The sequence below is a fragment of the Chironomus tepperi genome, unplaced genomic scaffold (assembly GCF_022539635.2).
Source record: "Chironomus tepperi strain 1889 unplaced genomic scaffold, CSIRO-AGI_Ctep_v1 contig_7, whole genome shotgun sequence".
Classification (NCBI taxonomy): domain Eukaryota; kingdom Metazoa; phylum Arthropoda; class Insecta; order Diptera; family Chironomidae; genus Chironomus; species Chironomus tepperi.
The window spans coordinates 472,577-497,583 of NW_027226129.1; the positions used below are offsets into that span (position 1 = coordinate 472,577).

General features: G+C 35.9%; 3 protein-coding genes across 5 annotated transcripts; 1 reads left to right on the top strand and 2 right to left on the bottom strand.

Moving 5' to 3' along the window:
- Window positions 1-216: 216 nt before the first annotated feature.
- On the top strand, window positions 217-16,603 carry LOC139092238 (uncharacterized). Of its 3 annotated transcripts, none has more exons than XM_070642682.1 (11): window positions 217-8,145; window positions 8,219-8,967; window positions 9,465-9,839; window positions 10,509-10,805; window positions 11,153-11,533; window positions 11,947-12,076; window positions 12,825-13,177; window positions 13,993-14,136; window positions 14,199-14,260; window positions 14,317-14,511; window positions 15,273-16,603. In XM_070642682.1, the coding sequence occupies exons 2-11, from the start codon at window positions 8,309-8,311 to the stop codon at window positions 15,719-15,721; spliced, it is 3,045 nt and encodes a 1,014-aa protein (XP_070498783.1). In that variant the 5' UTR covers window positions 217-8,145; window positions 8,219-8,308; the 3' UTR covers window positions 15,722-16,603. The 3 variants fall into 3 exon arrangements, with proteins under 3 accessions (XP_070498783.1, XP_070498859.1, XP_070498708.1); XM_070642758.1 differs by having other exon boundaries at window positions 217-5,795; window positions 6,443-8,967; XM_070642607.1 differs by having other exon boundaries at window positions 217-8,967.
- LOC139092439 (excitatory amino acid transporter 3-like) lies at window positions 1,664-5,459 on the bottom strand. The gene is made up of 5 exons (XM_070642879.1): window positions 5,002-5,459; window positions 3,091-3,698; window positions 2,945-3,032; window positions 1,964-2,098; window positions 1,664-1,904 (listed from the first exon to the last, which is right to left on the bottom strand). Exons 1-5 carry the CDS (start codon window positions 5,421-5,423, stop codon window positions 1,742-1,744), a joined length of 1,416 nt encoding a protein of 471 aa, XP_070498980.1. The 5' UTR covers window positions 5,424-5,459; the 3' UTR covers window positions 1,664-1,741.
- Window positions 16,572-22,973, bottom strand: LOC139092533 (circadian clock-controlled protein daywake-like). The gene is made up of 5 exons (XM_070642998.1): window positions 22,849-22,973; window positions 21,960-22,112; window positions 19,052-19,199; window positions 17,988-18,077; window positions 16,572-17,152 (listed from the first exon to the last, which is right to left on the bottom strand). Exons 2-5 carry the CDS (start codon window positions 22,030-22,032, stop codon window positions 16,714-16,716), a joined length of 750 nt encoding a protein of 249 aa, XP_070499099.1. The 5' UTR covers window positions 22,033-22,112; window positions 22,849-22,973; the 3' UTR covers window positions 16,572-16,713.
- Between the last annotated feature and the right edge of the window lie 2,034 nt (window positions 22,974-25,007).

Consider the following 25,007-nt stretch of genomic DNA (forward strand, 5'->3'; position numbering starts at 1 on the left):
AATATTATTATCTGTATTGCAATATTAAAACGTTATAGCTGGTGCTGTAAATGTACAATAAACATTACAATCTACTTGAGATACACTGATATGAGGAACGGTAAGGAATTTTTTTATTTTTTTGTGTTTTTGTTGATCGTTCGTTGGGGTTCGTAAGTTTTTGAAGGTGTGAAATTAAAGTGGAAGTTTCAGATGGAAACTTGAGGAATCAGGAGGATCTGGAGTATATTTTGAGGAAATTTTGGTTGTCTTGTGGGTCAACTTAAGTTGACTGCATTTCATTCTTGTCAACTTTGAGCTCTGACTAATAGTATTGCTAAATTTTGACACTCCTGATCCGTTGTCTTCTCTATGGAACGTAATTCGCTTACTAATTTAGCGCAGAGTAGGCATTTAGTCGACAATAATCGGCTAACCCGAAAGGCATATAGACTTACTTGCTTACTAACTTTGTTGGCTGTACAGATCAATTTTAATCCATGACCTCATTCAGATGCCGCCTGAAACTGTCCCTATCGATAACTTTCACTTGCCAGTTCTCGATCCTAGTCAGATTCGACAAAATTACGTCTCAGACCAGAATTCAAGCACAAGGATAAGATTTTGGATAATTTTTATGTGCTGTGCTATTTGGGTATCGACAGCCAATTGCTCCCGGACAGCTGCATGTAGAAGATGTCATCTACAACCAGCTGATTACGTTCATTGGCCCTCGATGAGTGCCGATGGCAGATAAATGGAAAAGGATTGAGCTTTAGTCCACGAACAGGTCAAAGTACATCAAATGAACATAACTAGATGCTTTCTACCGATAGGAATGGATTTGCATGCACTCTTGTTGAGGAATAGATTAGAGTGGAGTAAATGAATCAAACTAGACATTTCTTATGGATAATAATGATCCTATGAACATAGAGAATGAGTATAAAGAAGACCATAGAAATCAAGCAAACAACCCGAAGCACTCTGTACCCCGAAACCACACGGCTTTGAACACGGCCGATTAGTCTTAGGTCTGAGGACGGATTTCTTAGAAGCTGACTTTGGGTCAGGGTAGCGCTGGTCCAAAATCAGATTTTTGGTCATTTTCCTGTATGTTTTCCAGGGAGTACTCATAGTTCAAGTAACGCATAGTCAAATATAAGCCTGATTAGCTTTACAATAGTTCTAAAGAATCAAATTCAATCAATCTAATCCAATCAGCACAATTTGGCTAAATAATCTAAAATCCGGCACTAAATCGTCTTGACTCTGACATATTGCTGAATTTAAACCAAATTAGAGTCATGCTGTCTTAAGATTGGATTTTGGATCAATTAACCGACTTATTGTATTCAGCCGTAATCAATTAAAGATATCCATTAAACCACATATTGACGTAGCTACTTAAAATCTTAACCGATATGACATATTATTAATTAATTTCGATTGTAGAAAGTATTATCACGTGGCACGTCAAGTGGAATTAAAATTGTAAAGTCTTATCGTGCGCAATTTCGTGTCTGCTTGAAGTTTGGTGTCAAAAATTAAAAATTCAAATTTTTCACTCAGTTTTTGAAATTTGAACTCATCGGATGGGTTTTTGGGATTGAGTTGAGGATTAATTTAGGGACTGGATGTGCAGTTACTGCTGGAACTAGCTTAGTCAGTCAAAAATCCAGCATAAATTTTTAAAAAAATCTTTATTTTAATCAATAAATTGAGAATTTTTAATTTAAACTTAATTTTAAGCCTTAACAATCTAGGAACTGGCAACTTCCACATCACCATTAGCTGCTGCTGCTTCCTCCTCTCGTTTCTTTGCCTTCATTGTGAGTTTGTGGAGTTCCTTCTCACTTGTCGACTCAATGACAGCTGCACCGTAAGTGTCACCCATCACATTAACCATTGTACTCAGTCGACCACTGTTGGAAGTAAGGATTAATGACTGGAATTGTCAAAAATAAAATTAAGGCCAACTTACACAATCCAATCAGATGCAATAACTAAGGATACATCTTGTGCTGGGATCCCAATTGTGTCTAGGACCATGACAAGAGTTACTAAAGCTGCTTGTGGTACACCTGCTGTTCCAACACTCGCCGCTGTTGCTGTTAACCTGTGAAAATAAGGTAATTATTGATTTTGTAGGGGTATGCAACTATATAAAGCTGGAGAATGGATTTGAAGGGGGATGTGAATATATTTGAATTTGGAGAGGTATGTAGTAATGTTAAAACTAAATGAATATATTGATTTACATGTTCAAAAGGGCATGAAACTATGAAACAGCAAGAATAACAGACTCAAAGGGGCATGCAACTATACAAGAACAAGATTAACTGACTCAAGAGGGTGTGCAACTATACAAGAACAAAATTAACTGACTCAAAAGGTTGTGCAACTATGAAAAGACAAGGATTACTGATTGAAGGGGGTGTGCAACTATGCCAAAATAAGATTTACTGATTCAAGGGTGTGCAACTATGAAAATACAAGGATTACTGACACAAAGGGGTGCACAATTATGGAAAAACAAGATTAACTGACTCAAAGGGGTACGCAAATGATCAAGATCAAGATTTCCTGATTCAAAAGGGTCTGCAACTAGACAAAAACAAGATAAACATATTTAAAAGGGTATACAAATATGTAAAAACAGTAATTATTTGTTCAAATGGGTGTGCAACTATCCAAAATCCAATTTTTATACCTAAAGGGATGTGCAACTTGGATTTACAGACTCAGAGAGATGTTCAACTATTCAAAAATTGAATTTACTGACACAAAGGGGTGTGCAACTATGCAAAATTAGCCTTATTCTTTCCAACAAGGTATGCAACTATATAAAATTATTACTTAATGATTCAAAGGGGTATTTAAGTATGTCGGACTAAGATTTAATTGTTCAAAAGGGGTATGCAACTAAGTAAATCTAGATTTAAGACTTCAAAGCTATACTCACGCAACAGTGATGATTTGTCCTATCGAGAGATCAATTTGTACCATCTGTGCCACAAATATAGCAGCAACACTCTCATACAATGCAGTTCCTGTTCAAAAACACTATTAAATGACCCAAAAATCACTCAAATGTCAATCAATGCTTACCATTCATGTTGATCGTAGCTCCCAACGGAAGCATGAACCTCGACACTCGTGTGTCAATTCCTGCATTTTCTTCGACACACTTCAGTGATACTGGAAGTGTCGCAAGTGAACTGGATGTACCAAAAGCTGTAAGTATGGCCGATCCAATATGTCCAATAAATTTGAATGGATTTTTGCGCGTAAATCCAAAATACAGAATTGGAAGGAAGACAAATCCTTGAAGGAACATTCCAATGGCAATTGTGCCTAGATACAGCCCAACTTTTGAGAAAAGTTCACCAATGTCTTCCATTTCTAGGAATTTAGCCAAAATCAGGAAGAAGACAGCAATTGGAGTCAACCAGATGAGGAACTGAATAATTTTCATCATGGCCAGTGTAAATTCCAAGATAATTTCAATTAGCTTTGCTGTTTTGGATCTGATTGTGCTGAGTGTAATGGCAAAAATTACTGAAACGGAAATGACACCCAACATGTTGGTTCCATCGATATATCTTGATGATATTGTCCAGTCATAGACGCTGGCTTCTGTGTTATTTTCGGGTGGAATGAGGACTGTTTGGTAGGCTTGGAGGGTGGCTTGGACGATGTTTGGTGGGAAGACGTTTCTGGAAAATTTAAATGTTAGTTATGATTAGTTGATAGAAATTCTGTTGAACTGTTGTCACGTTAAGTCAAGAATCTGACAGAGTTTATCAGAAATTTTGTAAAAATCTGGTAAAATCTGGCAAGTATTTAACAAATTTTACTAAGAATTTGGCAAAAGTTTGTCAAGAATTTGCCAAAGTCTGCCAAGAATCTGGCAAATTTTGTCGAAAATCTGTCAAAATTGGCCGAGAATCTGACAAATTCTCTCAAAATTCGGGCAAAGTTTGTCAAAAATTTAGTAAAATCAGCCAAAAATGTGACTAGAATATATTAATGTATGCTAAAAATCTGACAATGTTTGCCTAGAATCTGATAAAGTAAGTCAAGAATCAGGCAAAAATCTGGCACGATCTGTCATAAGTCTGGCTAATTCTGTCTAGAATTTGGTAAAATCATTCGAGAATCTGGCAAAGTCTGTTTAGAATCTGGCCAAATCTATCAAGAATCTGACAAAGTTTGCTAAGAATTTGGTAAATTTTGTGAATAATCTGGCTAAATTGACTAAAAATTTGGTAATGTTAGTCCAGAATCGTGCAAGTCAATCTGATAAAATCGGTCAAAAATCTGGAAAGGTCTGCCAAAAATCTGGTAAAATCTGCCAAAAATCAGGTAAAATCTGTCGAGCGTCTGGCAAGGTCTGTAATGAATATGACAAAATCTTCTGAGAATCTGACCAGAAATTCAACTGAGAATTTTGCAAACTCTACTTAGAATTTGGCAAAGTCAGCCAATAAAGTCTGCTATTAATTTTACTCAGTCTGAAGAAATTCCGTCAAAATCTTTTTAGATCTTCAAGTCTGCCTAGAATTCTACAAAACTTGCCAAATTTCTGATAAAGTTAATCAATATTCTGTCAAAGTTTGCTTAGAATCGGACAAAATTCACCAAAAATCTGGTAAAAATCTGTTTAGAATCTGATAAATTCAGTCAAGAATATAGCAAAGTCTGTCAAAATATGGAAAAATCTACCGAAAATCTGGTCCAAAATCGGGTATTGTCTGTTAATAATCTGATAAAATCGTTAAGGATTTGGCAATGTCTCTTAAGAATCTGGAATAATCGGCCAAAGATCTGAGAAAGTGGGCTAAAAATCTAGTAAGATAAGTCAAGATCAGTCAAAAATTTGATAAAGTCTGTCTGTCAGAAATCTCCAGAAAATCGGCTAAAATTCCGCCAAAAATCTGTCGAAAGTCCGACCAAAAATATATCAAAAGTCAGCCAAAAATCCGTCCAAAAATTCCAAAATCCTGCAAAAATTCCCACCTGATCAAATCAAGCACCGTATCAATAATAGTATTTCCCTTCCTCTGTCCATCAGCCTCAATTTTATCAATACTTCCGCCAGGCTTAATTGTTGTCACCAACATAATACCAATTGTAGCCGATATAAGTGTCGTACATATAATATAAGTTATAGCATGTGTTCCAATTTTTTTACTCAATGATATGTCAAGTGGTGCAATTGCAGCAATAATAGACGATATAATTAACGGAAGTGTGACTGCACGTATCATCCGCAGGAACAAGTCACCAATAAAGTTGACGTACATAACAACACGTGGACTATAACTAGGATGTGATGCACGCATTGATAATCCAATAATTATGCTTAATAATACAGCAACAAGTGTCAATATTGTCAGCAAATTACGCTTTAAAGCCTTAACTACACGCGGATTAACCATGTTGACTGTTGGAACTACAAAATAATACTGATTAAAAATAGTCAAAAACGGCAGTAAATTTTTGGGACACAAAAAATAAAAATCTTATCGGCGTCAAGTTCTAGGGAATATGAGTTTGTAAACATTTATCTATATTGTACGTTTTATAGGTGCTGTAAAGCAATAAGTCATAAATAATGTCTTATCAAGCCTTAAATGACCCAACACAGCCAATTATTTGAAGATTTTTATATTTTGGTATTATTTGGTCTTTTTTTGTTATTTTATTGATATTGGAAGTGCTGTTTTGATTGCAGTTTATTGGTGTATTTAAACCGAAATCTGGGGAAGTTAATGATGATGATTGGTTATTAAGGCACACGAAGTGGGAAAGTAGGAAAATTGTGTAGGCTGAGAAACTATGCGGTATTTGTATGGATACCACGGTACTCCCGCCTAGTTTCTCAGCCTGGCTGAAATAAAAGTGACTTTTGAAGCTTCTCATGAACGACTAAAGAGACTCTTGGAAGTAAGCTGTCGATACAGTCAGTATTGCACTTACTTACTTACTTACTTCGCTGACCATACAGACTAATTGTGATCCATGGCTTCTCTTAGTTTGCATCTAAAGATGCATGATATCATTGGAAACAGCTTGCCAATTGTCGATGTCAGATACATTACCGTCTCTATCGACAGCATATTTTCATGAATTCTTGGGGCGCTCTGGTGTTCGCTTTCCTTCAGTATTGCAGTTAATATTTGAAATTGACAGCCTAAAGCTAACAATAGAGCAGATTTAGTCATCATTGGGAAGCAATGGATAATAATTGACCTGTACCGTCAGCAAGTTAGTAAGTAGAATGAGTGTAATTCTAGCTTTAAATCGGATTTGGCAAAATCTGCTCCCAAGCCAGAGTCATAATGTTCTTGTGGCACTATTTTCTAACTTTTTCACGTGATTTACTTTATACCCTAATTAACAACGATTTACAAATCCATCCTGGATATCACAAATTGGTTAATCGATCAAATATCAGTCTTAAATCAGCTGACTCGAACTTGGCGTCAAATTTGGTTCATATCTCACTTAAATCCATCACTAAGATGGCATGACCCTTACGACAAAAATTACGCAGGCATGCTGTTGGATTCTAGATCGAATACCCGATTTTTATTCTTCGGACATGATTTAAGATTGACACAAATTCGAGTCAAACCGACTCTGATGGTTAAGGTTTTTCTAACATTTCTTTTTATTTTATTTTGAGTAGACTTCGAGCTCATTAATTGCTCATATCTCAATGTTTGTTAAAATAACTTCTAATTTTCCCATAGTCACTCACGCTTTAATCTCTAAAAGTGCTACTTAAATTAACAATAATCGCGTGACTAGTTTGTAATACAGTAGCTCAGTATTAGTTGTAAATACCAACTGATTACGATTCTAATCAGCATCTTACAGAAAAATACTTGAATTACATTTTTATGCTTGACTTGATTCCGACTAGAACAGACTGTGATTAGTTGATCGTGAATCTGCACTGACCCGAAGAGTTCCTCTTTTTCTCTAGGATTCAACATGTTCAACTTTATACTTAACTTTGTAGAACTTAGTATGAACTGTCGCTTCCTTGATATAAAAGTAACTAGATTTGTTCCATTAGTTATAGCTTCTTATATACCCAATACGGAATATTCTGAAAAGTCCCAATCAGCTGTAATTTGATCAATCCTAAGAATGTCATTATTCAGCACTTAATAAATATGGATTCAGTGTAGTATTCAGTATGATAATTGTTGTGAGTATCAAAGAGCAAGTTACCCGAGCAACATAAATGAAGAAGGCTCCGACACGTAGCTTCAGGAGCTCAGTCAAATGTCTTTTACTAATAGCAAATGGAAGCCGCCTCAGTTTGGCGTCTATATGGCTGTCATCAATTAATATCCACCTAAACCGACTCAATTTCCACTCACATTCCCCTCAAGTTCAGCTAAAAAAATCATTTGTTGACTGTTGAAATTAATTAATATTTATCACACGGTGAGTCAAGTGCTTGTTAAAACTGCAACCTTTTCATTTTAAAACGAAAAATTCCAAATCTTATCTACTCAAATGAATGTGCCAATTGATGTCGGTTCAAAAATAAAGAAAATTTATGACGATTATACAGTTGATAAAGAAGGCACTTAAGTGTTGTTGATGCTTAATTGTACTTTATCGTTAAGACTGACGTACGTCCTTAGTCATCTGTTGATGAAATTTGAGTTTGGGAGATTTTGGATTTGGATTGTTGGGTGTTTTATTGAGAAAAGGAAGGAGCGCAGAGAAGCATAGAGGAGCTAAATAGAGCCGAAAAGAGACGGAAATAGTCGAGAAGAGCCGAAAGGAGCCGAGAGGAGCCGAGAAGAGCCGAGAAGAGCCGAGAATAACTGATAAAAGCCGAGAGGAGCCACGAGGAACCGAGAAGACCCGAGAAGAGCCGAGAGGAGCTCTAAAGAGCTAAGAGGAACCGAGAAGAGCCGAGATGAGCAGAGAAGAGCCGAGAATAGCCGAGAGGAGCCAAGAAGAACCTAGAACAGCCGAGAGGAGCCGAAAAGACCCGAGAAAAGCCGAGAGGAGCCGAGAGAAGCCGAGAAGAGCCAAGTAGATCCTAGAAGAGCCGAGAAGAGCCGAGAAGAGCCGAGAAGAGCCGAAAGAAACCGAGAGGAGCGGAAAGGAGCGGAAAGGAGCGGTCTTGACGTACCTATCAATGCTATAAATTCAATTCCACTAAATGTCATGCGTTAAACTAATTAAAATCTTAATTTTTCAGTGTCGCATGTTCAAAAATCACGATAAAATGTTGCAAATAGTCACAAATTCCAACTTAATTCGCAGTCAAAAGTGAACCTTCAATCAAATAATGCTGTCGAAAATATTTTTCAACTTTTGCAGCAACACAAATCTTCATGGATTCAATTATGTCGTCGATAGATCACGCAGCAGTGTCGAAAAAGTCTTTTGGGTGATTTGCTTGATTATTTTCTTCATATTGACTGGAAATTTGATCCACAAGCTGATCCGTGAGAGTCATAAGAATCCAACAATTATTTATACGGACCAAAATGTCATAAATGTCAAAAATCTGAAATTTCCAGCTATTTCAATTTGTCCTGGATTGATCTACAAGTCAAATTGTGTAACAATTATTGATTATGAGCGGATAAAGCAGCAGCTGGAAAGTCACGAAATTAAAATTAAAGATTTTAACATGACTGATTTGAAATTGTTGCAAGTTACAAGCCTTGTGGCACGTGATGAATTTTTGTCGACAAATTATCCAAATTTGGCAATTCCAACGGATGATTTTGTGGAGATTTTTGACATGTTTGGTGAAGCTCTTGTGGATCATATGAAGAGTATTTATGATACAACTGGGAATGTTAAACGATTTCCAACTCCAGTCAGGAATATGGATGGAACTTACTCTTTAGATACGGTTGTGTTTCTTCGGCATCTTGTGACTCAGTTTGGACCTTGTTATACGTTTAATTTTCCTGAGGAATTTTATGATTTAAATAGGTGAATATAATGGATTTGAGATGAAATTTAGCAGAATCCGGATCAAAATTTGGATGAAAATTTGACAAAATTCGGACAAAAATTTGACAAAATTCGGATGAAAATTTGACAATATTTGGATGAAAATGTGGCAAAATTTGGGTGAAAAATTGACAAAATTCAAACAACATTTGGCAAAATTCGGACAAAAATTTGATAAAATTCGGATTGAAATTTGGCAAAATTCGGATTAAAATTTGACAAAATTCGGATGACAATTTGACAGAATTCGGACCAAAATATGGCAAAATTAAAACCACATTTGACAAAATTCGGACAAAAATTTGACAAAATTCGGATTGAAATTTGGCAAAATTCGGATGAAAATTGGACAGAATTCAACCAAAAGTTTGACATAATTGGACAAAATTCAAATTCCCAATATTCTGTCACATGTCACATGCCACATGCCACATGTCACAAGTCACACCCTAAATAACTCTTAAATCTCCTTCTAGAACATCATCGTCCATCACAAACCGAACAATCACAAGACTTTTAGGAGCCAAAAAATCATTTCCAAATAAAATTTCTCCATATCCACTAAATGTCACGAATGAAGGTCTATCACTTAGAGTTGACTGCACATATGAAATTTGCGTTCATTCAACAAAAGTTTATGATTTGAGAAATGGATCATTAACTGACAATTTTCGACATTCTGTACCTAAAACGATAAAGGATGGAGTTGTATTAAGGCTGCACAATCCATACGAATTAATATCCGAAAGTTCACTTCGGTTTAATTTGAATAAGAAAATGTTTTTGATGGGTTCAATTATTCCGTTGATATCAAGAATAGATGAGTCACTGATGGATGTGGATCCTGATGAGTGAGTGCCTAAAGGGGGTAGGAAGGGGGGGAGGAGGTCTGTTGGCTCACAAAGTGATCTTCTAGCTGATTGTACACCCTATTGGCTCACTGTATGGTCTGTTGGCTCACTGTGTGGTCTGTTGGCTCATTGTATAGTCTGTTGACTCACTGTATGGTCTGTTGGCTCACTGTTTGGTCTGTTGGCTCACTGTATGGTCTGTTGGCTCACTGTGTGGTCTGTTGGCTCATTGTATAGTCTGTTGACTCACTGTATGGTCTGTTGGCTCACTGTTTGGTCTGTTGGCTCACTGTATAGTCTGTTGGCTCACTGTATGGTCTGTTGGCTCACTGTATGGTCTGTTGGCTCACTGTATGGTCTGTTGGCTCACTGTGTGGTCTGTTGGCTCACTATTTGGTCTGTTGGCTCACTGTAATGTCTGTTGGCTCACTGTATGGTCTGTTGGCTCACTCTATGGTCTGTTGGCTCACTGTAATGTCTGTTGGCTCACTATTTGGTCTGTTGGTTCACTGTATGGTCTGTTGGCTCACTCTATGGTCTGTTGGTTCACTGAAATAGTCTGTTAACTAGACAAAATCAGTCGAACACTCATGGGTCCATCCTGCCCCCGTCCCCAACCTCCTTGAACGTCCCCATGCTTAATAAATCATAACCTCAATCTAATTCCAGACGACTTTGTTACTTACCAAATGAATACAACCTTAAATTCCTGAAAACATACACGAAAGTCAACTGTGAACATGAATGCCTGGCACAAATGACCCTCGACACTTGCGGCTGTGTCCAATTCTTCATGATCCGAAATGAGACAACAAGAATTTGTGGAATAGCTGATGAAAAATGCTTCCTGAATATCGAAAATGAGTTTGAGAGTCTAAAATTTCCATGTAAATGCTACGATGCATGTGAGACAATTGATTATGATGTTAAGATGATAAGTGCTGGCGGTGGATCGGATGAGGCAGAGTGAGTTGGTGGTAGTGGGGGTCGTTCATGTGTTAGGTAATGGAAAAAAGAGAATTTTTGAGGTTATTTGGGCGGTTTGTTGCAAAATCTCAATTAACGGGGGTTGATGGGATGCTGCTGATGGGGAGAGGGGCTGTTGGTAATTGAAGAGGGGTTATGACCCCCAAAAGAGCGTTACGTAACATATGAACGACCCTAAAAGCCTAAAAATTATGAAATTTTGCTCATTTTTCTAAAAAAAAATTTGAAAATTTTTGAAAATTTTCGATTTTTTTTGACATTTTTGACAATTTTTTAACATTTTTTGACAATTTTTGACCAATTTAACCATTTAATTCCAATTCCAGGCAACGAGTACATTTTAGACAATCCCAAAATGCATTAATTAAATTTCAATTTGCTGTCGATTCCGTTTATGCGATGAGTAAACGTAAAAGTTATTCATTTATTGATTATTTTTCATTTATTGGTGGACTTTTGGGTCTGTTTACTGGATTCTCGGTGATTTGTGGTGTGGAAGTGATTTACTATTTAGTTCTACGTCCAATTATGGACCTTAGGAGGCCAGTTGACACTCGAGTTTATCCTTTTGAGGGTCATAGTGACGATCAGCAGTTCCAAACTCAAAATTTTAAGAATTTTATGAAGTTTTTAAGAAACATGTTTGAAAATTCATCAATTCATAGCTTTAACTTGATTGGTGGTGGACATAAAAGTGTTTTGGAGAGGTAAGGGTCTATTTAAGCTAGATATTGAGCAGCACAAGTTGGTTAATCGATCAAAAATTCAACTACAATTCGGCATGACTATGTCTTGGTTGATGATTTAATTCCGGGTATATATTTGGGCTTTTAGCTGTCTTTGGACATTCTCTACGCGCGGCAATAAACCCTCGTGTGCCTCAGACAAGGAAGTAAGTAAGTAAGAATATATTTGAGTCATGCGTGAAGCGGTAGTCGGCAATAGAGCTGGTTTTAGGTGATATCTGAGGGATGTCATGGATTACAATTGATCTGTATGGCAAGTGAAGGAAGTAAGTAAGGACGTCAGGCAGGAACTGGATTTTTGATCGATTAACCAACTTATGCTTCGGGTTTCATTAGGATTTTATTAGAATTTCATCTATTTTACCCTATTTCAGGCTTATATGGCTGATACTATTCATCAGCTCAATGTACTTCTCCTTCAATATGGTCAAAGAAGTCTATGTAAAGTATCGAGATGATAAAATTATAATCAAAATAGAAGATACACCAACAAGTGTCGAACAGGTTGATTCAATAACTCGAATAGCACAAGCTGGTTAATTGATCTTATGCATAATGAATGAAGGGCCCAGCCTTATGAGTCTGGAGGCACTGTAACTAATAATCTGTTGTACCAAACCCTTTAGACATACAGTTTATAGTGGGATCCGAACCACTTACCAAGCTTCATAACTAGAACGGTGAAAATGGAAAAAGAGCTTCGATAATTAGACATGACCTGGGATTGAACCTAGGACCTTTGTATTTTAGGTTAACGCTCTACCATTGAAGCCACTGATGCCATTTCACCGTTAATTGATCTTAAGTCCGGCACGAGGTCAACATGACTATAGCTTGGTACTGGATTCGATTCAAATATGGCACCAGACCTGAGTCACATTCTCAAACTGACAAACCAGGACAATGTGATTCAGGCATGATGCCGGATTTAAATAGATTCCAGTACCAACTCAGATTCACATTGACCTGGTTTGTCAGTTTGAGTTTGGAGCAGTTGGAATTTTGGATCGATTTACTATCTTGTGCTGTTTGGTATATACACTAACATACAAAGAGCATACACAATGCTATGAATCCAGAGTTGGGAGAACTTAATTTTGAATCCTTGACTCTAATTAAGTCTCGGATCTAGGTTTACTCAAGATATGCTTCCGGACTGAATTTTAGTCTTGGACCCCGACTATAGACTCTTTAAGACCTCCCAACTCTGCCTCCATCCAAATCCATTAATAAATTCCATTTTCTTCCACAGATTCCATTACCAGCATTCACAATAGTCAAAGATATTGAACTAAATGCCGTAAATTATGAACGAATCTTATTCGATTTTGAGTTTGACGAAGCAAGCTATGAGAATAAAGTGATATCACAAATGATAAGCATAATGTGCGCCTCGGCAAATGTTCCACTATCAATGAATTATGAAAATTCATCGGATGTAGTCAACAGCATGAGATATTTTTTACAAATGCAGAATAACTTGGTTGATGAGACAAAGTTTTTGGCAAATGGACGACAAATTCCATTTGCTGTTGTACTGACATCGCTTGTTTTTGGATATACTGTTAATTTGATTGAATTTTCACAATTAATGAGGGAAAATGAGTAAGTTTAGATGGAAATTTTTGAGGTTATGTCATTGAATGAGACATAGCAATGGCTTAAATCTGACTTCTGGCCCTCCTTGGTTGTCTTTGACTCTTTCTGACTCTTTCGAACCTGTCCTGATTTTCTATGATCCTTACTGACACTCTTTGACCCTTGCTGATTATCCTTAACCCCACCTGACCCTTTTTGACTATTCCTGAATTTTTTTGACTGCTTATGACTATTGCTGATCCTTCTTGACTCTCCCAATCTCCACAGGACCCTTACTGACTCTTCTAGACTCTCTCTGATGCTTGCGGATCATTCCTAATTCTCATTAATCATCTTGTTGACCCTTTTGGACCCTCCATGACACATTCTGACTCTTTTACACCTTCTTTCACTCTTGCTGTCTCTTTGTGACCCTCCTTGGACCTTCTTAACTACTTTTGATTCTTATTGAATCATCTTGATCCTCAATGACTCTTGATAACCCCATCTGACCCTTCCGGATTCTGCATAATCCTTCCTGACCTTCCTTGACCCTTACTGATCCTTCTTGACCCTATCTGATCCTTCTTAACTCTCCCTGTTTCTCACTTTTTAATCCTCTCTGTCTCTTGCTGACACTACCTAATCCTAATTGACTCTTTCTGAATATTCCCAATCCTCCCTGACTCTTCCTAGTCTAACTTGACCCTTACTGACGCTCTTTGACTCTTGGTGAGTTTCCTTTACCTCATCTGACCCTTCCTGACTCTTCCTGATACTCTTCGGCACTCAATTCGCCAAATCTTAGTATCTAAAATGCAATTTTTGATATTTCTTCATAGAATCTCAAGTGACTTCTCCTACACATACAACAAAAACATCAACAATTTAAGTTTTCCATTAAAAGCATCAGCTGATGATCATACAGGACTTTGTGTAGAAATGAACCTCGAAACTTCATTTAACGATTTAGATTCTTACTTTATGTAAGTAAAAATGATATTATTTTGGGGATTTTATGTCAATTTTATTAAAAAACATTTTCTAGAGTCCCACAATGCTATAGCTTGCATTTTCTGATTATTCATCCAGCAAATCAACTGCCGTTAGGTAAAAATTTGAAAAAAATTGATGGATATCTATTTAAAATCTCTTTTTTACCGTAGATGAACACACAGAAATAATTACTAAAGGCATTTCATATGAAATTCAAGTCATGCCAGAGATCATTAAGGCAGACGACAGTCTTCGAATGGTTCCACTTAAGACTCGCAAGTGCTACTTTGAGAATGAAAGAAAATTGAGATATTTTAAAATTTACACACCAAAAAACTGCGAACTTGAATGTTTGGCACATATTAGTGAGTATATAGGAGGTGGGGATTATGGACTTAGGGCAAGGCAAGCCTTTATGAGCCTAGTTGATCTATATTGATACTCCTAGATCCTCAAGGAGCCTTCTAGACCTTTCGTGATCTTTTCTTCTCTTCTTGTCCTTTTTTGAGTCTCTTTGACCCTCCATGACTCTTTCAGAAACTTAATGAACCCTACAGACTCTTTTTGATCCTTCCTGATCGTTTTTGTCTCTTGGTGACCCTTTCTGACCTTTCCTGACCCTTAAAAATTCTGTTTGACCCTTTCAGACCCTCTTTAACCTTTTCTGGCTCTTATTGCCTCTTCTTGACCCTCAATGACCCACTATGGCCCTTTCTGAACCCTCCTGACTCTCATTGTCCGTTCTTGACCCTTTTTAATACTTACTGACTTTTCCCTACTCTTCCTGACCCTTCTTGACCCTCCCTAATCCTCCCTGAACGTTTCATATTATCTATGACCCTCCCTGACTCTTTTTAACTTCACTTAACCCTCTCTGATTCTTCCTGAACCTCCCAAACTGTTTCTAACTCTTTATGATCTAACCTGACTAATACTGACCTTCTCTGACCCTTACTGACTCTTCCAGGCCCTTTTCAGCTCTTCATGACTCTTTTTGATCCTTCCTGACCCACTCCAATCCTCTCTGACCGTTCGTAACTATTCCTGAACCTCCTTGACTCTTTTCTAATTCAACCATACCTGATATTTAATCTAAAAACTTACTAAACAACCTTTTCATCAACAGTTTACGACACTTGCACATGCGTTCCTTACAACTTGGTCAGAAATTCAACAATGGAAGTTTGTGATGCTTACACAACAACACAGTGCCTAACCACTTTCAATCGTCTTATAGATTTCAAGTCATATGATTATCTTTATGATAAACATTCTGTCTGCAACTGTTGGCCATCATGCAATCAATTAAAATATTCATATGAAGTTCATCGTTATGAGCTTAAAAATGACAATAGTACAGCTGTAATACTTAAATGGAAGGATGGCGACTATTGGGCAACGATTCGTCATCAACAGTTTAAACTTGTTGATTTTGCGTCTTATGTGGGTGGAATTTTGGGACTTTTTGCTGGCATTTCTGTGCTGTCGATTGTTGAGTTGATTTATTTCATGACTTTGAGGCTGTTTATGGATTTTTTGAGGTTAATGAAGGGAGATGTGAGTAGAGGGAAGTGAATATTGATTTGATAGGGTGGTGTAACGTGGATTTGGTTAAGGACAGAACCAGGACGGAACCACAACGGAAACAGAACGGAAGCAGAACGGAACCATAGCGGAACCATAACGGAACCAGGACGAAACTAGGACGAAACCAGGACGGAACCAAGACGGAACCAAGACGGAACCAAGATGGAAACCAAGACGGAACCAAGACGGAACCTGGACGGAACCAAGACGGAACCAAGACGGAACCATAGCGGAACCAAGACGGAACCAAGACGGAACCAAGATGGAAACCAAGACGGAACCAAGACGGAACCAAGACGGAACCAAGATGGAAACCAAGACGGAACCAAGACGGAACCTGGACGGAACTAAGACGGAATCAAGACGAAACCAAGACGGAATCAGGACGGAATTAAGACGGAACCAAGACGGAACCAAGACGGAACCAAGACGGAACCATAGCGGAACCAAGACGGAACCAAGACGGAACCAAGATGGAAACCAAGACGGAACCAAGACGGAACCTGGACGGAACTAAGACGGAATCAAGACGAAACCAAGACGGAATCAGGACGGAATTAAGACGGAACCAAAACGGAACCAAGACGGAACCAGGACGAAACCAGGACAGAACCAGATCGGAACCATGATGGAACCAGGACGGAACTAGAACGGGACTAGGACGAAATCAAGATGGAATCAAAGCAGAACCAAAGCGGAACCAGGACAGAGCCAGATCGGAAACAAGACGGAACCAAGACGGAACCAGAACGGGAATACACCCCTACTTCTCAGTCACGTCCACATCCACCTGTAAACTCTGAAAAAGTTAATTAAAAATCTCAACAAAAAGTCCAAATTATTCAATAAAATTCAATTTTTAATCCTTAATTCCTCAATTTAATTTATTCTTTTACAAAAATTATCAAAAATTATTGTCAATTAACTTATTGTGTATGCTGCAAACAATAAAGTACGTCATTTAAGTGCTCATCACAAATTTACAATGGGAAAAGTTCATCGTAAGTCGCATTTTTAGCTAATTCATTGGCCACATTAGTCAGCAACTCAGCCAAATCTTTCTCAATTGTTGGATAGACGTTCTGTAGTAAAAAGTCAGAATTAGCTGAGATGAAGGCATTGGCTGCATCCTCAATATTTCGATCATTTTGGAACAAATTTGAGAGTTTTAATTGACGAATTGTTCCTGGTTGGACTTTCATGCGGAATCTGTCAAATTTGATGTATTGTTGACCGTCTTTTGTGTATTTTGAGCCTTTCATGGACACACGGGCGCGGGCATTTTCAAGCTTGATGAAGCCATCGCCTTTGTTGTCGAGATTCTGGCCGAATATTTTGATTACGAGATCGTAGTTGGCTTTGATGTCGAGTTTTGGGAAGTTGACGATGACATCGACTTTGAGGTCGTTAACGTTGGCTCTGGAAGGTAGAGGGAAATTGTGAAAAATTAGAAAATTTGTGGAAAATTTGGAAAAATTGTGAAAAATTGTGAAAAATTGTGAAAAATTGTGAAAAATTGTGAAAATTTGTGAAAATTTGTGAAAATTTGGAAAATTTGTGAAAAATTGGAAAATTTGTGGAAAATTGGAAAATTTGTGGAAAATTGGAAAATTTGTGGAAAATTGGAAAATTTGTGGAAAATTGGAAAATTTGTGGAAAATTGTGAAAAGACTAGAAAATTGTGGAAAATTGGAAAAATTGTGAAAAATTGGAAAATTTGTGGAAATCTGGAAAATTTGTGGAAAATTGGAAAATTTGTGAAAAATTTGGAAAATTTGTGAAAAATGGAAAATTTGTGAAAAATGGAGAATTTGTGAAAAATGTAAAATTTGTGAAAAATTGGAAAATTTGTGAAAAGTTGGAAAATTTGTGAAAAGTTGGAAAATTCGTGAAAATTTGTGAAAAATTAGAAAATTTGTGACAAATTGGAAAATTCGTGAAAAATTGGAAAATTTGTGAAAAATTGAAAAATTGTGAAAAATTGGAAAATTCGTGAAAAATTGGAAAATTTGTGAAAATTTAGATGAGTCCCAATGAGTCTGGCCATCAACATCATTAACTCCAATCCATTTTCAATTATAACCCCAATTTCTGCCAAATCATCCTTTAATCCTCAACCACACCATCACTTCCATATTTCACAACCTAATAATCATCTTGAATCAGCCTCTAATTTTGCCATACTCAAATTCCAACCAAAATTGCCGTAAACAGCACACAAAAATATTATTATTATCGTCAAGCCATAACCTACCTCAATTTTTCAATTTTAAAGTTGCTAGCGCCTTTGATGAGAATATTTTTGAGATTAACCTTGAAGTCTGGTGTTGTTCCGACTTTGATGCTGTGTTGTGATGGAAATAGAAAGAAGAGAATATAAAAAATTAGATAATTAATGTGACGTATGTACATTATTAAATGTGAGATTGTTAATGCAGAGTTGGGAATTGGATGTGTTTTTGGGGAGGTCGAGTCGGTCGAGCTGATTGAATCAATCGAGCTGATTGAGTCGAGCCGATCGAGTTGGTGGAGTCAGTCGAGCCAGTCGAGCTGATCAAGTCGGTCGAGCTGATCGAGTCAGTCGAGCTGATCGAATCAGTCGAGCTGATCGAGTCAGTCGAGCTGATCGAATCAGTCGAGCTGATCGAGTCAGTCGAGCTGATTGAGTCAGTCGAGCTGATTGAGTCAGTCGAGCTGATCGAGTCAGTCGAGCTGATTGAGTCAGTCGAGCTGATTGAGTCAGTCGAGCTGATCGAGTCAGTCGAGCTGATCGAGTCAGTCGAGCTGATTGAGTCAGTCGAGCTGATTGAGTCAGTCGAGCTGATAGAGTCAGTCGAGCTGATCGAGTCAGTCGAGCTGATTGAGTCAGTCGAGCTGATTGAGTCAGTCGAGCTGATAGAGTCAGTCGAGCTGATCGAGTCAGTCGAGCTGATAAAATCGGTCGAGCTGATCAAGTCAGTCGAACTGATCGAGTCTGTTGAGCCAATCGAGTCTAATCGAGCTAGTCGAGTCTAGTCGAGTCTAGTCTAGTACATTGCCTACCCCATGCCTCTGACGCCGTCCCCAACTCTGCCTGATTGCTAAATTAATGAAAGCTTTACAGATCATTGAATTAATTTGATTTGATTACTTTTTCAGAGAATTATTGGATAATAAATCAATCGAGTTAGAACGTAAATGAAGTTAAACGATTCTTGGTAATCTAATTCATAAATATCAAGCTCTAAATACGGGAATTAACTGAATTAATTTGGGATTTTATACAGCTTCAAATGACTTTGTAATGATCAGTAAATGTCGGATGAGTCAGAATCTTACCTTTGGATAGTAAACGGCTCAATTTTCGGCAGATCAAATCCATCACCTAAGCTACCTTGTGCCAGTCTTGGTCTCAATTGTTCAATTGACTTGATTATGCAATCATTAATTTGTGGATCATTTCTGTGACAGATTTTTATTGATGATGCTGTTTAAGGAAGATGGAAAATGAAGAGAATAAATTAGTTAAATTTGGAATTAATTATGGAAATCTTCAGAATTCTTAGAAGAGTCCCCAAACTTATGGAAAAAACCCAATTTATAGGAATTGTTCAAATTTTAGATTTTTTATAGACCGGTCATCCCAAACCGTAAACCCAATCTGCACATCGTTACCCAACACCCTACCTCCTCACATTTTGCGGCTCTGTAACAAATTCATGAGCTAATTTTGTACTGCATCAACATTATAAATTCACTAGAAGCCATCATTCCACCCGCTACCAACCTAACCACCCATCTCACCACCTCCTTTCCGTCCTCATCTTAAGCATTTAGTAATTCCGCACGTTTCCTAAGATGCAACAAGAATTATTGTAGGTTGTAAATTCTGTATAGAAAAATCCAAGCAAATTGATGAATTTTGGTCTACCAAGATAAGGACCTTCAATATTGGGTACCTCCTGTCGATACCAAATTGAATGGGGAAATTGACTAAAATGGCTCAAAATTTGAGTTGATTTCAAGAAAACAATTCAAAAATATTGACAAAAAAATCCATTAAAATTGGGAATTTTTGTTTAATTATTCAATAACAAATGCAGCATATACACAAATTTCAACAGTTTAAAACCTGCTAATGATCACTCAAAGACGGTCCATTAGTTATTCAAATATGTTTAATTTTTAACACTTTTTACCTCGTTTTTCTTAACTTGCTTTCTTATCTGTCTGTCTTTCTGTCTTTCTGTCTTGGTCAAATCTTGCGATTGAATTTTCGACCACTTCTACTACTCCAATCGAGCTGAAATTTTTCATGCATGTGTGTACTCGATGACAATGCAATATTAAAGCATTAGTTAATCACAATATAGCTTAGTTATGCTATAATTAATTAATTTTTAAAACAAGATTACGTTTTACGTACGTAATTTTTACGTAATCCTTAAAAAAGAAAATTTTTATAAAATTCCAAGCTGGTCAAGGGTTCAAGTCTCAAATTTTCCAAATTTTTTTGTCATACTTTTTCAATTCTTTTTCATACTTTTTTGATAATTTATAATGTTTTAAAGAAGAATTTTCCATTGTCACACCTTTCTAAACTATTTTTTCAATGATTTATTGGAGTTTAATATTTTTCATCACGTATTTTCACATAAAATTCTACGTTTTTGTCCTCATGATGGAAAATAACTTTATTATCAGAAATCAAATTTAAATTTAAGCTAATATATAAATTTCTTGATAATTATAATTATAATAATAATATCAAACAAATAATTTTTATTAATATTATGAATTTAACCACTTGCTAAATATGAAAAATATGTCGTGGTGTCATAATGGTTAGAGTACAGGCTCTAATAAACATGAGGTCATGAGTTCAAGCCTAGACATGAGCAAACTTTCTTTTTGGCGTTTTCTTCTTTTTTTGATAATTTTGTGTTCTTTCATAAAATTCAATGTTTTGATACTGTACATGATTCTGTGCAGCCTATCGGTCTAGCTTAGTTCCTCATACTTATGCCAAGCGAAGCTTGGCCTATCGGTCTAGCTTAGTTCCTCAAACTTATGCCAAGCGAAGCTTGGCCTATCGGTCTAGCTTAGTTCCTCAAACTTATGCCAAGCGAAGCTTGGCCTATCGGTATAGCTTAGTTCTTCAAACTTATGCCAAGCGAAGCTTGGCCTATCGGTATAGCTTTGTTCTTCAAACTTATGCCAAGCGAAGCTTGGCCTATCGGTATAGCTTAGTTCCTCAAACTTATGCCAAGCGAAGCTTGGCCTATCGGTATAGCTTAGTCCTTCAAACTTATGCCAAGCGAAGCTTGGCCTATCGGTATAGCTTAGTTCCTCAAACTTATGCCAAGCGAAGCTTGGCCTATCGGTATAGCTTAGTCCTTCAAACTTATGCCAAGCGAAGCTTGGCCTATCGGTATAGCTTAGTCCTTCAAACTTATGCCAAGCGAAGCTTGGCCTATCGGTCTAGCTTAGTTCCTCAAACTTATGCCAAGCGAAGCTTGGCCTATCGGTCTAGCTTAGTTCCTCAAACTTATGCCAAGCGAAGCTTATTTGTTTAGCTCAAACCTTCAAACATGTTCCAAGATTATCAAAATATTAAATTAAATAATCATTTGACTAAAAAGTTGAAAATAAAATACTTTATAAAAAAACTTTTTAAAAAAACCTCGTTTTTCGCGTAGACTAAAAAGCAAAAAATAAATATTATTTTGTGCTGTAGAGAAATTGGTTTGAAAGTTGAGACGACACATGAATTACAAACATGCACCTTGACCTTATCGTATAGTTCTACAACTTAAAACGAGGGCGCAAAGCTTTGATGAAGTTCTGTTAACAAGCGCCCTCGTTTTAAATTGTAGAACTATACGATAAGGTCAAGGTGCATGTTTGTAATTCATGTGTCGTCTCAACTTTCAAACCTATTTCTCTACAATACAAAATAAAATTTATTTTCTCCTTTTTAGTCCACGGGAAAAACGAGGTTTTTTTAAAAAGTTTTTTTTATAAAGTATTTTTTGCAAGGGTCAGACACTTCAGTGTACATAACTGTTCTTACTGTACTTTTAAAACAAGTTGCTGTACTTTTGGAGTGTCTTACCCTTTCTTTTTTACTCTAATCGCAGCTGTTTTTTGTTTATAAATAACACCAAAATAATGATTTTTTTTTTGTCTGACCCACAAAAAAACTAAATGATTTTCGTTGTTTTGCATTAGCATAGTTAGCACTTACGTAATGCACCAGAAACTCCATATGAGCAGCTTATCGCAACAACAGCAACAAAAATTAACGAAATTTGATTCATTTCTTGAGTAAATTTTTTGGTTATTCTAGGTTCAGTTTTTTAAAATGTTGTAATTTTGAAGAAGTTTTGCGGATTTAAGTCTGAAATTGGAATTGAAATTAATTTTGGGAATTTATCAGAATTTTTAATTTATTGAAAAATTTGAAAATTTAGATTTTTCAATTCAAATTTTTAATTTTTCAATGTTTTGTTTAAAATTAAAAAATATTAAAATTTAAATTTTATGAAATCACAAATTTTAAATTTTCTTCCTTTTAAAAAACCAAATTTTTAAAAATAGAAATATAACATTTTTTGTTGTCAAAACCTTTTTTTATAAACTTTTAAATTTCCTGATTTTGAAAATTTTATTTTTTTTTCTCAATTTTTAATTTTTGGTAATTCAAAAATTCAATTTTTCCGATTTTAAAAATTCAAAACTTTGAATAAACAAATTTAACTTTCTGAGTTTAAAAATTTAGATTTTTTGAAATTGAAAATTTTTTTATTTTCTTTTATTTTTAAACTTATTTTGTCAATTTTAAAAATTGTATTTTAATATTTTAAATTTTTTTTAAAAGCTTTAATAATTGAATTTATTTAAAATGTGATTTAAATTTTTAAATTCTAAATTCTTTTGAAAGATTTTTAAATTTGAATTTTTAAACTTTTTAATTTATAAAAATTGAATTTAAATTTCCAGAACATTCAAATAATTTTAAAATTAATCCAAAAAGTTTAAAATCACAAAAAAAAATTTTTTTTCACATTTGATCACAATTGATGAAAACAATTTTAAATTCCCCAATTTCAATTTAATTTTTCACAAAATTTCACCTTTTTTCAATATTATATTTTACAGCAGTCTCACAATTTTATCACACTTTTAAGTAGTCACAACTTAACATCCAAGATTCTACCGAGAACTAAAGACAACTTTCAATGCCACACCATCATTTATATGTAGTTTCAAGTTGACTGGAATGTTCTGCCTGGAAGTGCCTCATGAGAACTTTTTCTCTCAAATCACAAGCACAGCTGAGACTTTAAACTTGAACTTCAAAATTGAGTTTTGTGAGCAAAAGCAACAACAACAACATAAACAAAATATTCATATGATTGTCGTCAACAAGCTGCTGATTCCATTCATAAAATGAGAATTTCATGATCAAGGTCATGACTTGCTTGGTGCTTATTTGAATGAATTTAAGTTTTGGGAACTTTTCTTACCTTTTTGATGATCATTCGAGTCTAATTTGCTTTAATTTGCTTGAAAATTAGCCGAAAATTATAAGAATTGGACACAAAATTGTGTGACTTTTTTATTGCCAAATTATTTACAAATTACTGTAATGAACACCGAAGACAACGAAAACAGTGCAAATTGTCATGTTGGGACAGCAAGACAGGTCAAACAAGATTGACCAAAAGAAGCTCATATCAGGAAAAAAAATTCATATTTACAGCACGGGGACATATTTATGGGAGTGGGAGTAAGTATGGAGGTCAATCCCCCATTTCGTTTTGGAAAAAAAAGTCTTCAACTTGCTTTTTGATTCTGACTAAGTTCCTGTTACATCATAACTGCATTAAACCTGAAAAAAAAACATGAAAATATTGTTGATGTACAACTTTCATCAGCTGAAGCTAGATTTAACATAATGAATAAGTCACTAGAAGGTAGAATTACAAGTTTTGGAGCTTAAGTAATCCCAGAGGCACATGTTGTGTAAAAGATAGCAAATATTGTTTCCGGACCGGCGTGAGTTTGACATTGAGTCAGTTTTGGTAAATTATTTGAATTTGAGCGTCCAAAAATTACGTAACGCTACAAATAGTAATTTTAGATTCTCATTTCCTCCACTAAAAATAAAAAATAAACATTAGCTTTGCAGACCTTAAGGTCCATAGCTGCGCGTTTATATGCGTTTCATGGCTATTGGGAGTTTAACGAGGGAGGATTCGCCAGATCTACCGCTCAAACCTAGACCTACAGTTTATAGTGGAATCCGAACCACTTCCTCCACTATTACTAGAATTTGCCGAAAAACTGCAGACCTGCCCATCTAATTTTGACAAACCTTAACCATAATGCTTTTTTAACAAAATCTTGAATCAGAATTGGAACTCCGCAACAAAATTATGAACCCGATTCCCCATATGCATTACTCAATTTCCAAAATTTCCCACCCCAAATTAGATCTAGAACTCATACTTTGTTGCTTATACTTTCTATACTTACTATTCTTTATGCGTTCCTACAATCTAGAAATGTCATCAAAATATTATAAACAATTCAATTTGCAAAACATGTCATTATAAAATTTATTATTATTTTTATTCTTATATAATGATAATCGCAATTAATATTCAATTATGTAACAAATTGAATCAAGTTTCAATTACGACAGCAACGGCAGTGACAATGCAAAAAAAGCAACAACTGTCAATTGAGATGAATTTCAGAATAGTTTTTTTTGTAATTAATTGCTTTTTTATTTATATTAATTAGTGCTGGTCAAGCTGTTTGACGCGGCACATTAGTGTGGTGTTGATATTTTTGGGAGATGCAATGAGTCGCATGTCATGTGTGATTTTAGTCATTGTTCATCACTAAGTAAAGTTTCTCGAAGTCTTGGACTCGACTAATTCTTGAGACCGAGACTATCCGGGTCTCTGCATCCCTAGTGGTAAGGTACAGTTACAACCGAGGTGTGCCGTGCCACAAAAACAGGTTGAACAAAACTGATTTATATAAATGATAAAATGTGGATTAATTTACTATACATTTTAGATAGAAAACTTTCCGATTGGCATAGTAAACATCAAGACATGATGTTTGTATAGCACTTGAGTAGACAAAACGTTCAACTATGTAATGACAATTGTTCTACATTCGTTACGGTTAGTACATTAGGAACTAGAATCGTATTCATCAAAGTATGAATTTATACATCCTCACTTCCACTTCCTAATTGACTAATAACTTTCAGCCT

Coding starts and splice junctions, on each gene's coding strand:
- LOC139092439 (XM_070642879.1), bottom strand. CDS start 5,423: ATGGTTAATCCGCGTGTAGTTAAGGCTTTAAAGCGTAATTTGCTGACA. Junction 3,033..3,090: donor AGCTACGATCAACATGAATG/GTAAGCATTGAT, acceptor GTTTTTGAACAG/GAACTGCATTGTATGAGAGT. Junction 2,099..2,944: donor GGACAAATCATCACTGTTGC/GTGAGTATAGCT, acceptor TTATTTTCACAG/GTTAACAGCAACAGCGGCGA.
- LOC139092238 (XM_070642607.1), top strand. CDS start 8,309: ATGCTGTCGAAAATATTTTTCAACTTTTGCAGCAACACAAATCTTCAT. Junction 8,968..9,464: donor GAATTTTATGATTTAAATAG/GTGAATATAATG, acceptor ATCTCCTTCTAG/AACATCATCGTCCATCACAA. Junction 14,261..14,316: donor AGCAAATCAACTGCCGTTAG/GTAAAAATTTGA, acceptor TTTTTACCGTAG/ATGAACACACAGAAATAATT.
- LOC139092533 (XM_070642998.1), bottom strand. CDS start 22,032: ATGAATCAAATTTCGTTAATTTTTGTTGCTGTTGTTGCGATAAGCTGC. Junction 19,200..21,959: donor TGGAGTTTCTGGTGCATTAC/GTAAGTGCTAAC, acceptor TTCCTTAAACAG/CATCATCAATAAAAATCTGT. Junction 17,153..17,987: donor TTTAAAATTGAAAAATTGAG/GTAGGTTATGGC, acceptor TCTACCTTCCAG/AGCCAACGTTAACGACCTCA.